This window comes from Aedes albopictus, chromosome 1 (assembly GCF_035046485.1).
Source record: "Aedes albopictus strain Foshan chromosome 1, AalbF5, whole genome shotgun sequence".
NCBI lineage: Eukaryota > Metazoa > Arthropoda > Insecta > Diptera > Culicidae > Aedes > Aedes albopictus.
This window is the reverse complement of record NC_085136.1, coordinates 73,471,452-73,485,017: the sequence shown is the minus strand read 5'-3', so window position 1 is coordinate 73,485,017 and position 13,566 is coordinate 73,471,452. Positions and strand designations below refer to the sequence as shown.

Below are 13,566 nucleotides of genomic sequence, written 5' to 3'. Positions count from 1 at the left end.
CGATGGACGTAATTTTTGAATCTTCCCTTGCACTTTTAGGTCATAAATCGCTAGGTTGCGATGCAATCTAGCGTCTAAGAGTAAAAAAGTTCGATTGAATTTGCATCTTGTCACTTAAATTTACAGAAGAGCGAGTCGAAGAAGAGAACTCGCTCATGTTACTTTCACCCTTATTTAAACTCAATCTAGATCTCTTTCTGACTTACATAAATCTGGCTTTCGATTTGAATAGGTCGTACGTTTGCTGGGATTCCTATGCTGATACGACCTATTCAAATCGAACGCCAGAAATAATAGTCCTCTGTTCAACGACGCAGGTTGAACTTGCTCGAAGTTGCTGCATCTTACTCTTATACCCATTTGTCATCAAACGGGTAAGAGCGGGATGCAGCAACTTCGAGCAAGTTCAACCTGCATCGTTGAACAGGACTAATATCATTATCAACCTCGAAGACCTCAAATCCAGTACTGGTAACTTTACCCTAACACCGTTTCAAAGGGATTTTCCTTTTTACCGAACAGTTTCGCTTTCACGATTTCGCCCATTTTTCTCCTCTGTCAAAATTTTGTTTATTTTGCTCTCCAAATTAAATTTTGATGCTCTCGTCAACCCAGATAAAATCCGAGCGCGGGGTTTTTCAAGCAGTAATCTCGACCAAAATTTGGAACATTTTTATTTCATCCGATCTCGCAACTCGATGAGCAGAGCAGTGCCATTTCGTAACGAAGAAGCACCATGAACAGCAGCTTTCCGTACCAACACGCCGACCAGAATGGCCAAAACGCGCTGCCACCCCCGCCGCAGCATCAAGCTCACGAAACGACGGATGCCGTTAAACAGCGCTTTCTCGAACGACCAGACCCACCGGAAACGAGCCACTGCCTGTCGTGTGGGGGCACCTTCCAGAAGCAAACCATAGCGGACGTTATCAAGCATTACGCGGACCAGCCCCATACGCAGTTCCACAGCCCGTGTTTGTACTGCCGCGGAAAGGTCCACCGGTATCGGGATGGCAGAGGGGAGCTGCAGTACTACCACGATTGCTACCGATCGACGAAAAAGCTGGACCAGTGAGGCGTGACGACGAAACTCGAGGGTGTGTGTCGCGTGGCAGAGGTGTCACGCTTCGTTGCTGATGATAGTCGCTGGAGGCCAGTACGAGGAATTTAATTTGCATTTCTAAATGATTTCACTTCTAGTATGACATTATTGCGTACTCCAAAGATTAGTACATAAGATATTAAATATGATAAGATAATGAAAGTGTGCCCAGTGAAGACTGATAGCAACAGGATAAGGCTAACATTCCAACTCGTTATTTATAATCCAAAGTATTGTAGGTAATTATGTATATCTATGATATTGAAATAAATTATTAGATGTTATCCCACAATTTTCATGTTTGTACTTACCTTACCTTACCGGTCAGACTAAAGCCTGGAGCACATAGCGTCCGTTCCGTCGAGGTTTGCGTTTTTTTGACAGTTCTCCCATAGGAAATGTGTCAAACTAGTGTTACACACACGCAAACGTATGCATTGTGTGGGGCACTTAAGGTCTGAGTGACCTCTGCTGTACATAGGAGTCGTCTCCATTCTACTCGGTCCATGGCTGCGTGTCGCCAGTTCCGCACTCTGCGAAGGATCCGCAGATCGTCCTCCACTTGATCGACTCACCTAGCTCGCTGCGCATCAAGTCTTCTTGTACCGGTCGGATGACTCTTGAGAACCATTTTAGTCGGGTTACTATCCGACATCCTGATCAGCCCACCGTAGCCTCCCGATTTTCGCGGTATGGACGATGGTTGGTTCTCCCAGCAGCTGATGCAGCTCGTGGTTCATTCGCCTTCTCCAAGTCCCGTCTTCCATCTGCACTCCGCCGTAGATGGTACGCAACACCTTCCGTTCGAAAATTCCAATGGCGCGTTGGTCCTCTGCACGTAGAGTCCATGCTTCGTAACCATAAAGGACTGCCGGTCTAATCAGCGTTTTGTACCTAGATAGTTTACTTCGTGTGACGGTGAACTTTGTTCGATCGTAGAGTTCTACGGAGTCCAAAGTAAGCTCGATTTCTGCCACAATGCGTCTCTGAATTTCTCCGCTGCGTTGTGGGCGGTCACCGGTGAGCCCAAGTACACGAATTCTTCAACCGCCTCGATTTCATCACCGTCGATAGAAATTCGGGGTGGCGGGCGCGGTCTTCTCTGGAGCCCTTTGCCATCATGTACTTTGTCTTCGACACATTAATGACTAATCCGATTCGCCTGGCTTCATTCTTTAGTCGGATGTACGTTTCCGTCATCGTCTCAAATTCACGAGCTATAATATCAATATCATCAGCGAAGCCAAGTAGCTGAACTGAATTCGTGAAAATCGTTCCACTCGTGTTCATCCCGCTCTCCTTGTTACACCTTCTAAGGCGATGTTAAACAGCCAGCACGAAAGACCATCACCTTGCCGTAACCCTCTGCGAGATTCGAAGGGACTCGAGAGTGTCCCTGATACTCGAACTACGCACATCACTCCATCCAGCGTCGCCTTGATTAATCGTATCAGTTTATCCGGAAATCCGTATTCGTTCATAATCTGTCATAGCTGTTTTCGATCGATTGTATCATACGCCGATTTGAAATCAATGAACAAGTGATGTGTGGGCACGTTGTATTCGCGGCATTTCTGCAACACCTGGCGGATGGCGAACATCTGGTCCGTTGTAGCGCGTTCACCCATAAATGCAGCATATTATCCCACGAACTCTCTTGCAATCGGTGCTAGACGGCGGCATAAAATTTAAGAGAGTACCTTGTAGGCAGCGCTCAGTAGTGTGATCGTGCGATAGTTTCCGCAATCCAACTTGTCGCCCTTTTTGTAGATGAGACACACGATACCTTCCATCCATTCCTCCGGTAATACTTCTTCCTCCCAAATCTTGGTAATGACCCAGTGTAGTGCTCTCGCCAGTGCTTCTCCGTATTTCAGAAGCTCGCTTGGTAGTTCTGCTCCAGGAGCTTTGTCGTTTTTTCAACCAGATAACTTTCTCCTCGATCTCTAGGAGGTTAGCGGCTGGAAAACTGTCGTCCTGCGCACGTACTCCTAGATCTATTACCAAGCCACCTTCGGTACTTGCAACGTCGCCATTGAGGTGTTAGCAGAGCTTAAAAGAAAAGAACTTGCTTCTTCGAGTAGTAACAGTGGAATGAAAATTTTTATTATTCTATATTAACAGGTTGCTGCGATCATACATTTAATATTTGAATTTCAACCGATTGCTTCGATTGAGCTGTTTCGGTATCTCAACACTCCTCCTCGAAACGCCCAGGAAGTACACCAGCCGTGGAACGATGTTTCGTCAACTTAATTTTATTCAACGGCTTGGTGAGCATGTCCGCAACCATATGCTCAGAGGGGCAATAGATTACGGTCAGCACACCTTGTTGAACGAGGTCCTTGGTGAACTGGAACTTGGTATCTGATGAAATCCCAGCGCAGTGATTATCTCAACCGGACAAATTACCCGTCCCGGGATTTTCGTGATACGGAAGAAAGGAATTCCACGGACTACGTTTTTACACATCTATTTACATCTACGGACTAGTACGGACTAACAAGTATGTTTATAAACAACATTCACTCATAACACACATCAGCATTTATGCTTCGTCAGCTGTCAAACTCATACGCACACATTCATGGACACTCACGAGCATCTGTCATTGTCATCTTACCAGGGGGCTGCCACTACACTATTCCAACACTCCTCCTTAGTGCAGCCCCTCAAGTACACGAATATACTCCTCCTGGCTCAAAGCCGAGACCTTAGGGCGCACTTACTGCTTCAGGTAGTACAACCCTTCATTTTTCTCACCAATAGCAATGACCTTATTACCATCCAGGATTCGGCAACTTGTTGGTCCAAACACCACTGAATACCCCTCGTCGGTGATACGGCTGACAGACAATATTATGCGTTGCGCGAAAATTTGTACGCGCAAGCGCCCATACATCTCCGCCTGTAAGAAAAATCATTTCGGTGTTTTCGGCGCAGTATTCCTTGGCCAATTCGCGCACTTATTGTAGAAGACACCATAACGATTAAACATACCAGCGGAGGTCTATTAGCGATTTTGCACCTTTTTCGCTCTCTATTTTCTTGCAACGGGTAATACATTACCGGACAATTCAGGCACATACAGCAGCTCCTTCAGCTTCATGTCTATGGATGCCCCCTCTAGTCCACGTCCTATAATTCTTCCTTGGCCTCTTCCTTTGGCCTTCACTGTTCTGCCATCCGCCAATGTTACCTTCTCTTTCCACAAAGTCTTTCTCACAAAACTTTCCTCCGAACCAGTCATATGCTTTGTACAACCGGTATCCAAAATCCACTTCGGACTAGTCAACACGTCTGCTCCAGTCGTCGTCGTCGTCGTAAAACACACTCCTGGATCTGGGCGCCGAAAGACCTTCGACGTTACTCTATCCTCTTGTGTATTCATCTTAGCTTGTACTTCCTCTTGCAATACAGAACAATTTCTCCACAGATGGCCTTTCGCATTGCAATGATAACACATCCTCACATTTCTTCGTTTTTCGGGCAGCGTTGTGGTCACCATGGCTCTCTCTGGAACAATCTTTTGGCTTTTACCTTCACATTTTCTCCGCCATTCATCCAGAAGCTTCCCCTTCACATACTCTAGCTTTAAATCTTCCTCCGGACGACCTTCAAGTGCGGTGACGAGAGGGTTGTATGACTCGGGTAGGCTGGACAAAAGAATCGACACCACAAGATGCTCCTTTAATACTTCCCCCATCCTCGCTAAACGGTGAACTAGCTCTGCAGCTTCCATTAGATGACAAGACATACTAGCTTCTTCGGTCAGGCGCATCGAACACAGTTTCCGCAAAATATGGACCTTGTTGGAAAGTGACCCTCGCTCGTGATATCCTTTGAGAATATCCCACATTTCATTCGCACTAGCCGCTCCCATGATGTGGCTCAACTGGTTATCCTCCAGTGCCAATCCTATTATTGCTCTAGCCTTTTCGTCTTTCCTTATCCATTCTGTCGTTATGTTCTCTGTTTGTGGCTTGGATTTCTTCACGATCGACCACAACTCCTCCCTCATCAGCAATAACTCCATCCTGAACCGCCATGTACTCCAGTTGGAGTCGTTTAACCGGTCGAAAGTTATTCTCGTTTCAGTCATTTTTCTAATTAGTCGCTATTTTGCACTAACAAAATCACCACTCTGAACCACTGTGCAACACTCCGCTATCGTTTTTCTTCAAAACAATGGTGTCACTTTTTCAATCTGTCCTGTCGAAACACCATCGGCGCAACGGTTGCAATCGCTCCTCTTCGAAATATTTTCGCCCCGTACCGTCCGTAATCGATTTATTCCGCTCAGTGGCCGTCCAAAATAACTCCAACAGCACTTTTCCGATACACTTTCTTTCAAACTTGTTTCCAAATCTGCTATTCGATAGCAGTACTCGGGTGTACCCTCCGGGGGCAAGCAAACTTCTTTCACAAAACGTTCATTAAATGCCTCTTCGAACAGAGTGCATTTTTAATTCACTTTCTTCACGAAACCTGGGCCATAACCTGATGAAATCCCAGCGCAGTGATTATCTCAACCGGACAAATTACCCGTCCCGGGATTTTCGTGATACGGAAGAAAGGAATTCCACGGACTACGTTTTTACACATCTATTTACATCTACGGACTTGTAACGGTTAGATATTAGACAGCTTCATGAACGGGTAAGTTGCACAAAGATGATATATTTCAGTAACGGGTGTTGACAGCTATAGGAACGAGTGTGAGAGAACAAGCGAGAACGTGTGTATGTGTATGTGACGAGTGGGGATGAAAGTGACGCTCGCGTTCGGACGGCATTCGACGGTCAGCAGTACAGACGGACAGACGGCTTGACTCCGTGTGCGACGCGTGTATCGGAAAAAGGACGGAACATTCGGCTGTTACAATGGCGGCGACGGTAAAAATCGGTAAGTTAATGTACGAAAAGAATAAAAATGAGTTGAAAAGGCATACGAGACCAACAAAAAGGCTGAATTTAGTGAAATTTCATCTGATATGGAGTGGCGTGGCTTATCTGGATTGGCATGGGGAAAAACAAAATGGCGGTTGAAAAATATCTGGCGGAGAAAACGAACGGTAGTGATAATGGAATTAGTGAGCGACCAACACATAGGAGTTTATCAACTTGAAAATTAATGCAGAGGAAGTACTTCGTGATTACGATCGGATGCTACGTGCGATTTTGATTGACGTGGTGAGAACGGCTCCGTGCCATGATGGAATATTTTTTTTGGAACAGAATCCCAACTAACAATTGCAAGTCACTAACAAGCAAGCTTGCTGAATTGTTGCTTAATAATGGTAATGATAGCTGAACTAAAATTATGCTCTACACATTACTGTTTAAATGATTTTACAATTGAAAAAGTAGTCAATGTTCGACTTTCCTCATCGGTATCAACAATGATGAATTAAAACACTTTTCAAAAGTTTAACAAGAAATTTATTCGACAAGCATTAATTCCTTAACAAAAGGGTTTAACAAAACATTTGTCTGCATCTTATTAAGCTGATGTATCGATAAGCATATGCTCCTGAACAATGTGCTTTTCACTTGTCAAATAAACGCCTTCAGCCCGTCATAGTTTGACTCGGAACTTTGTTTGGATTATGGGATAAATCATGGCTAAAACTGTTTAGACAACCAAGTTATTAAATAACTAATATTTTAAATGAATCACATAAATAAAACAGAATATAATCACAAACTTATGAGTTTGTGATATAATTGTGTAGTTTTACATTGAGTGCCAAGAGACGTAATCCACGTAAAAATGAGGCATACATTTATTATTATAAATCTGTAACAAGATATCTTGTACCTAGATCAGGGGGATTGACACTTCCTTTGCTAACCGGAAAAACCCGCATTTATCCGTTGCTAACCGTCGTTAATCGCGTCTAACTGCTGCTCAGTTAGCAGCAGTTAGCGACGGTTAGGAACGGATAAATGCGGATTTTCCGGTTAGAAAAGGATATGTCATTCCCCTTGACCTAGATTATATTTTTTATCTTCCGCAGCAGTTCGATTGTACGAGACGCTTGGATCGATGCATTTGACATTTCAGTGCTGTAGTGTTTACTGAATATTGTTCCCACAGTCACCTAGATAACCAAACAGCATTCAGAAATCGACACATTTCAAGTATCCCTAAACATCCTTATGCACAATTTATAGAAGATTCCATGATTCAATGATTCCAACAAGATTCCATGACAAAAGCATAAATAAAAAAATTTCTTAACGGATCTTCGACTGAGAATGAGTAGATTACCAGAATAGATGCTGTGAATGCACCATGTCCATGTCCAAGACCATACCGCACCACAAATTGTCATACATTTTCAAAGATCGATAATTAATAAAAATAAAAATAAAAACATATTCATATCGCAATTAGTACGTCTGGAAACAATATCTTCAATAAGGACCAACACTTTTTGGCCGCATTCGATACAAGTTTTCTCACCGTGCGATAAAAATACTGACAGCGAAATCAGAATGGAAAACACGTGTTTTGGGCTGAACAGCTGTTGAAGTAAAAGGCGTTGTTCAGTTGATTACCACGTGCTGTGCTAATTCACCACTGCTGAACACAAGTTCAGGAGTGACCATTATTGAGTCATGGGAAGATTATGTTTTGCTTTGGGTGCTGCATCTCACCATCTCTAGGACGGCGCAGATAGGAAGGCATGCGGCTGGCAATCGACAGGTCTCGAGTTCTAATCCGGATTTAGGTAATTTTATATGTATTTCTTAATTCATAATAGGTGTTCTCAATACAAGAGCAAATAATTACTCTCGTGAGAGTTCAACATTTTTACATTTTATTTATTTTCAGTCATTTTTGCCAAAGCCGAATAACAACTTTTCTGTGCATTTACAAAACGCTTTTAACAACAAAAAATTAAGTTGGTGCACAACATGATGCTTAATAACTTCTCCAAATTTGTGTGAACAAAATCCGAACATAGGTTGTACGTGAAAATAATTCAAATGTTATTCAACATGATGCTGAATTAATTCGTCATAATGGTGCCTGTTAAATGAGTGATTGTTAGTTGGGAATGAAATGCTTCGTGCAAGCCTCGTGCGATGATTAAGAATTTCGTGGATGAGAGAATACTTCGTGCATGAATCTATAAAGTGCGCTTCGTGCCTAGCTACGTGCTGACTTCGTGTTTCAAGTGGATCATTCCCGTGCAATACAATTCATTCACCGTGTGTAGGCTACGTGCTGAATCACTGACCAGAGATCTTAATCGGAACAAGCAGAAGATATAACAGATGGGTAAAGGAGAAACTAAATACAAAATTTCCTAGTGAAGTGATGTTAGATTGTAGCCAATGCTTACGGTTTTGAGATTTGCGACAAAATTGAAAAACATGTGATGAGGAGGAGCTAAGAAGTACGTTTTTTTATCTTTGTTTTGATTATAGATGCGTCCGCGATGCCACCTTTTAAAGTGGGCACAGATCCAAGGAATGATTGGATCAAGTGGAAGCGAGCCTTGGATCGGTTTTTGCAAGCTAACAAAATAGAAGAAGACGAAGAGAAATTCAACCTCCTGCTGGTTTTGGGAGGTATCGACCTTCAATCGTATTATGACAAGGTCGCCAAATGGGAAGTACAGAAAACCGTCGGGGAAAACGAAGAAATATTGGAAGAAGTGATTATTTTGCAATACGAGTCCGCTATTCTCTCGCTCGATCAATATTTCGCTCCTCAGCTGCGCAAGAGGTTTGAACGACATCTTTTGAGATCGATGCGACAAGGCAACCAAGAGTCTTTCGAAGAATTTGTGTTCCGACTGCGTGACCAGGCCAACCGTTGTGTCTTTACCGACGTGGACGATATGATCGTTGATCAAATAATTGAAGGCTGTAGTTCAGCTGAACTCAGAAAGAAACTTTTGACAACGGAGATGTCGTTGACCGAAGTGGTATCGTTGGGAAAAGCTCTTGAAGAGGTGCTGAAACAATCGAGAGAATACGAAAAACCCTCTACGTCGTACGGAGAACACGGACTAGTCCAAAAGGTTGTCGGTAGAGGTCCACTAACCTCAAGGTTCACGGAGAGCTCCAGGAAGTGTTACAATTGTAACAAACCAGGGCATTTGGCCAGAGAAACGGATAAATGCCCGGCGAAAAACGTGGACTGTTTCGGTTGTCGGACAAAAGGACACTTCAGGATCTGTTGCCGTAAGCGTAAACATGACGAGTCCACCACTAAGCAGTCGATGTATGGAGCTAAACGGATTCACGCAATTGTGGGTGGCGACACGGAAACAGAGAAAGGCGTGTTTTTTGTGAAGACATCGGAAGAGCTGAGCGAAATTCTCGAACTGGACATTGGAGGAGTAAGAACCAGAATGGTCATCGATTCAGGATCCCCAGCGAATATCATCGACGAAGAAACCTACAATCACCTGATAAATAAAGGAGCACGAATTCTCAACGAACGCAAACCCCAGAATAATGAAATCAGTTTCAAAGCTTTCGCTTCGGATCAAAATATCTTCTTCAGTGCAGCTTTCGAAACTGAGATCAAAATTCCCGATGAAGAGGCTGGAATCTGGTCGCACGTTCTGGTAGCACCAGGTGGGCAGGTCAGCCTATTGAGCAAAGGAACAGCTTTTGCCCTGGGGATTTTAAAAATCGGGTACCACGTAAATCAAGTATCTGCTACGGATCAAACGGCTGTCGAAGATAAATCTCGTAAAGGATTCCCAAAGATACCAAATGTTCAGTTGACCATCCAAGTTGAAGATTCGGTGCTGCCCGTTGCTCAAGCTGCACGTCGATTTCCGATGTCCATGGAAGCCGACGTAGAACGCACGATTCAGGATTTGTTGGAGAAAAACATCATCGAACGAGCAGAGGCGCCCATAACGTGGGTGTCACCCCTGGTTCCAGTGAAAAAATCTGATGGGAGGATCAGATTATGTGTCGACATGCGAGCTGCCAACAAGGCAGTGCGGCGTGAAAACTACCCGATGCCAAATATCGATGACGCGATATCCGGAATCAAAAAGGTATGTAAATAAACAATAGATGGGAAATATGTCATTGAACTTGTTTTATTACTGATCGATTTTTGTTTGAAGGTTGCAAAATTATCTAAAATTGACCTTGAAGCAGCCTATTACCATTTTGAACTTGACGAAAAGAGCAGGAACATCACTACTTTTGTGGCTAGGAGTGGGGTATACAGATTTTCCAGATTGATGTTCGGTATAAAATCGGCTCCAGAACTTTTTCAACGAGAAATGGAGAACTTGTTCAGGGGAATTGAAGGGCTGGTAGTTTACATGGACGACTTTCTAATCCATGGAGAAACTATTGAAGAACATGATGCAGCGCTAAAGGAAGTGCTCCACCGAATCCAGAAATACAACATGAAAATCAACGAAGAAAAATCGGTTTTTGGGGTCTCCAGCGTAGAATTCCTAGGCCATATTGTATCTACCGAAGGAATTAGAACAACGGATAAAAAAGTGCAAGCTATTCGGAGCCTGCAACCCCCTTCATCTGTTTCTGAGTTAAGATCTCTACTAGGTCTTGTAAATTTCGTGGGAAAGTTCATACCGAATCTATCAGCCCTTACGTTCCATATGAGATCCCTCTTGAACAAGGAAAGTTCTTTCGTTTGGAGTGAGACACACACCCAAGAGTTAAATACGATCAAACAAATGATTGCTAGTGCGGACTACCTCGGGTTCTTCGATCCCAATGATGAGACGATTCTGGTAACCGATGCCAGCCCTTACGGATTAGGGGCCATTTTGATCCAGATAAAGGACGGGGTATCGCGGACGATATCATGCATATCTAAAAGCTTGGCGGAATTCGAGAAAAAGTATTGCCAAACAGAGAAAGAATGCTATGCTATCATCTGGGCCATGGAGAAATTGTATGTTTATCTGTACGGAAAACATTTCACCCTTGTTACCGACTGCAAGCCCTTAGAATACCTCTTCAATCGGGTGAAGTCGAAACCATCAGCGCGTATAGAGCGATGGATCCTACGACTTCAGAGCTTTGATTTCACGGTGAAATACGAACCGGGTAAAGAGAATTTGGCTGATCCTCTCTCTCGCCTGTCTCAAGGTGTAAAAGATTGCGTTTCTGGCTCGGACGTTATTGGTTGGCTAGCCGACGAAATCAAGCCATCGGTTTTGTCCATCGAAGAACTCGAAAAAGCTACTTTAGCCGATGATGAGCTTCAAAAGGTCAAGGATGCGTTGTATTCAGGGATCTGGGATGAGGTACCGAACGAGTACAAGACAGCCACGGTTAAAAATGATTTAACACTGTACGGAGAATTAATATTGCGAGGGGACAGAATCGTCATTCCTAAACAAATGAGAGAGAAAGTGGTACATTTGGCGCACTTGGGGCATCAAGGTGGAATATCCATGAAAGCCATGCTCAGATCCAAGATATGGTTTCCACTCATGGATAAGTTGGTGGACACGATTATCCGCCATTGCAAACCCTGTAGCATGACAGCACTCCCGGACAAACCCAACCCTATGGCCCGCCGGATTCCGACCATGCCTTGGCAAGATCTGGCCATCGACTTCAAAGAAGGTCTTCCGGGGGAGATGTCGTTGTTGGTTGTCGTTTGCTATACATCAAGGTTTGTACAGGTGGAGCCGATGAAACCCGCAACAACCCAAAAGGTGATAGGAACTCTTCTAAGAATGTTTAGCTCGTTCGGCATCCCCCGATCAATAACATCAGACAACGGCCCACAATTCAAAGCGATTGAGTTTCGGAATTTTTGTCTGAGCTACGGCATCCATCTAAACCTTTCTACACCATATTGGCCCGAACAAAATGGTGCCGTAGAGAGGCAGATGCGAAATATCGGGAAACGAATCAAAATCAGTAGTATCCAGGGAACAGATTGGAAAACTGATCTCTGCGAGTACTTGACGCTCTACCACTCAACACCACAAGAGATGACAGGGTTATCGCCCGGACAAATGATGTTTGGTCGAGAAATTCGGAACCGCATACCATCTACTCACCATCCTCCTAGTTTGAACTTGGAATCATCTAGAGATAGAGATATGATTCAGAAAGAGCAACGTAAAGTTCAAAGTGATAAATCTCGACAAGCCAAGGAACATAAATTGGAGAGGGGAGATGTAGTTTTATTGAAGAACTCGAAGATTGGATCATACCAGCCCAATTTCGGCCCTGAAGAATTCGAAGTTACAGACATCAAAGGAGGAGAAATCACCATACGATCGAAGGAAACGGGTAAGAACTAAATGCTAATTCGAATGGCCCAAACTTTGGCTATACGAACCTTTGGGGATATAAAATGTTTAAAATTTTCACGGTCACGCAGGTAAGACTTATAAACGGAACAGTTCACACTTGAAGAAGTTGGCACAAGCGGAATCCAGGCCTGGAGATGACGACGAAACTTCGGAACGAGTTCTGGATCCTGTGGAGCATTGTACCACAGACAGCCAGCCTAGCGATAGACATCCCGAATAAAAAATACAGTAGAAATACCGAATGTTGTATTGTAACAGTACTTTTTAAAACCATATTTTTACAATAGAAACCACTGTAAAAATAAAAATACAAAAACAATAAAAAGTATTGTAGAACACCATACAGTAAATTGTAAATAAGATTTTTACAATATACTATACGGGTTGTTAAGTATCGTAACAATATAAAAAAATATTTTTCTCCATATATATTTTTTTGCAAAACTATACATTATATTGTAAATTAATTGTTATAAATACTGATACGTGGGTTTTAATAAACCGTACATTGTATGGTACGCGTATGGTTTCAAACAATAAAATGTACCGTAAATATATTGTTTTTAATTGTAGTTTCACCACTGGTTATACAATTAATTAAATGGTTTTGGAATGGTTCTCTTTTGTGATGTTGTATTGGTTTACATTACATAAACCATGTAATGTTATTTTATCTTGTCATTTTCCTCCTGTTAATGGCATCTTAGGCTTACTAGCATTATGAGAATGCGCTTTGGGAATTCTCCAGAGCGTTTTGGATAACCCTTCATATATTGGATCGCCCACGTCTAAGTCTGAGTCGAGGTCTGAGTAGTCTCTGATTGCATTAACAGTTGAAGCTTAGGCTCCCATGCCCCACCAGCCAGATAACCGGGTTTTGCAAACTAAGCATTATTTGTGGCAACACTTTGAGCGGCATGATGGAACTATGCCGAGCGCGCTAAGCATTATTAGACCACTAATGTAGTTGCATGAAGTGGGTGACGAGGTACATAAGTATCATTACAGCGTGCTTAACCGTTATTGCAATATTGAGGCTCCAGTTTGACTAAAGTTTGAAATACACGTATGTATTTAACAATTCATTAGAAAATTGTCAAGTTCGATTCAAGTATAAGTTAGGTTAAGAAGCGAACCCACAGACGAACCTATATTAGAATTTCTTTCAGTA

General features: G+C 43.1%; 2 protein-coding genes across 2 annotated transcripts; both read left to right on the top strand.

Annotated features, from left to right (window-relative positions):
- The first annotated feature begins 582 nt into the window (after window positions 1-582).
- On the top strand, window positions 583-1,394 carry LOC109422122 (uncharacterized). The gene has a single exon (XM_019696754.3). It carries the CDS (start codon window positions 737-739, stop codon window positions 1,073-1,075), a length of 339 nt encoding a protein of 112 aa, XP_019552299.3. The 5' UTR covers window positions 583-736; the 3' UTR covers window positions 1,076-1,394.
- Window positions 1,395-5,732: 4,338 nt separating this feature from the next.
- On the top strand, window positions 5,733-12,615 carry LOC134288617 (uncharacterized protein K02A2.6-like). The gene is made up of 4 exons (XM_062853975.1): window positions 5,733-6,007; window positions 8,542-10,136; window positions 10,209-12,372; window positions 12,464-12,615. The coding sequence occupies exons 1-4, from the start codon at window positions 5,986-5,988 to the stop codon at window positions 12,613-12,615; spliced, it is 3,933 nt and encodes a 1,310-aa protein (XP_062709959.1). The 5' UTR covers window positions 5,733-5,985.
- The last annotated feature ends 951 nt before the right edge of the window (window positions 12,616-13,566 follow it).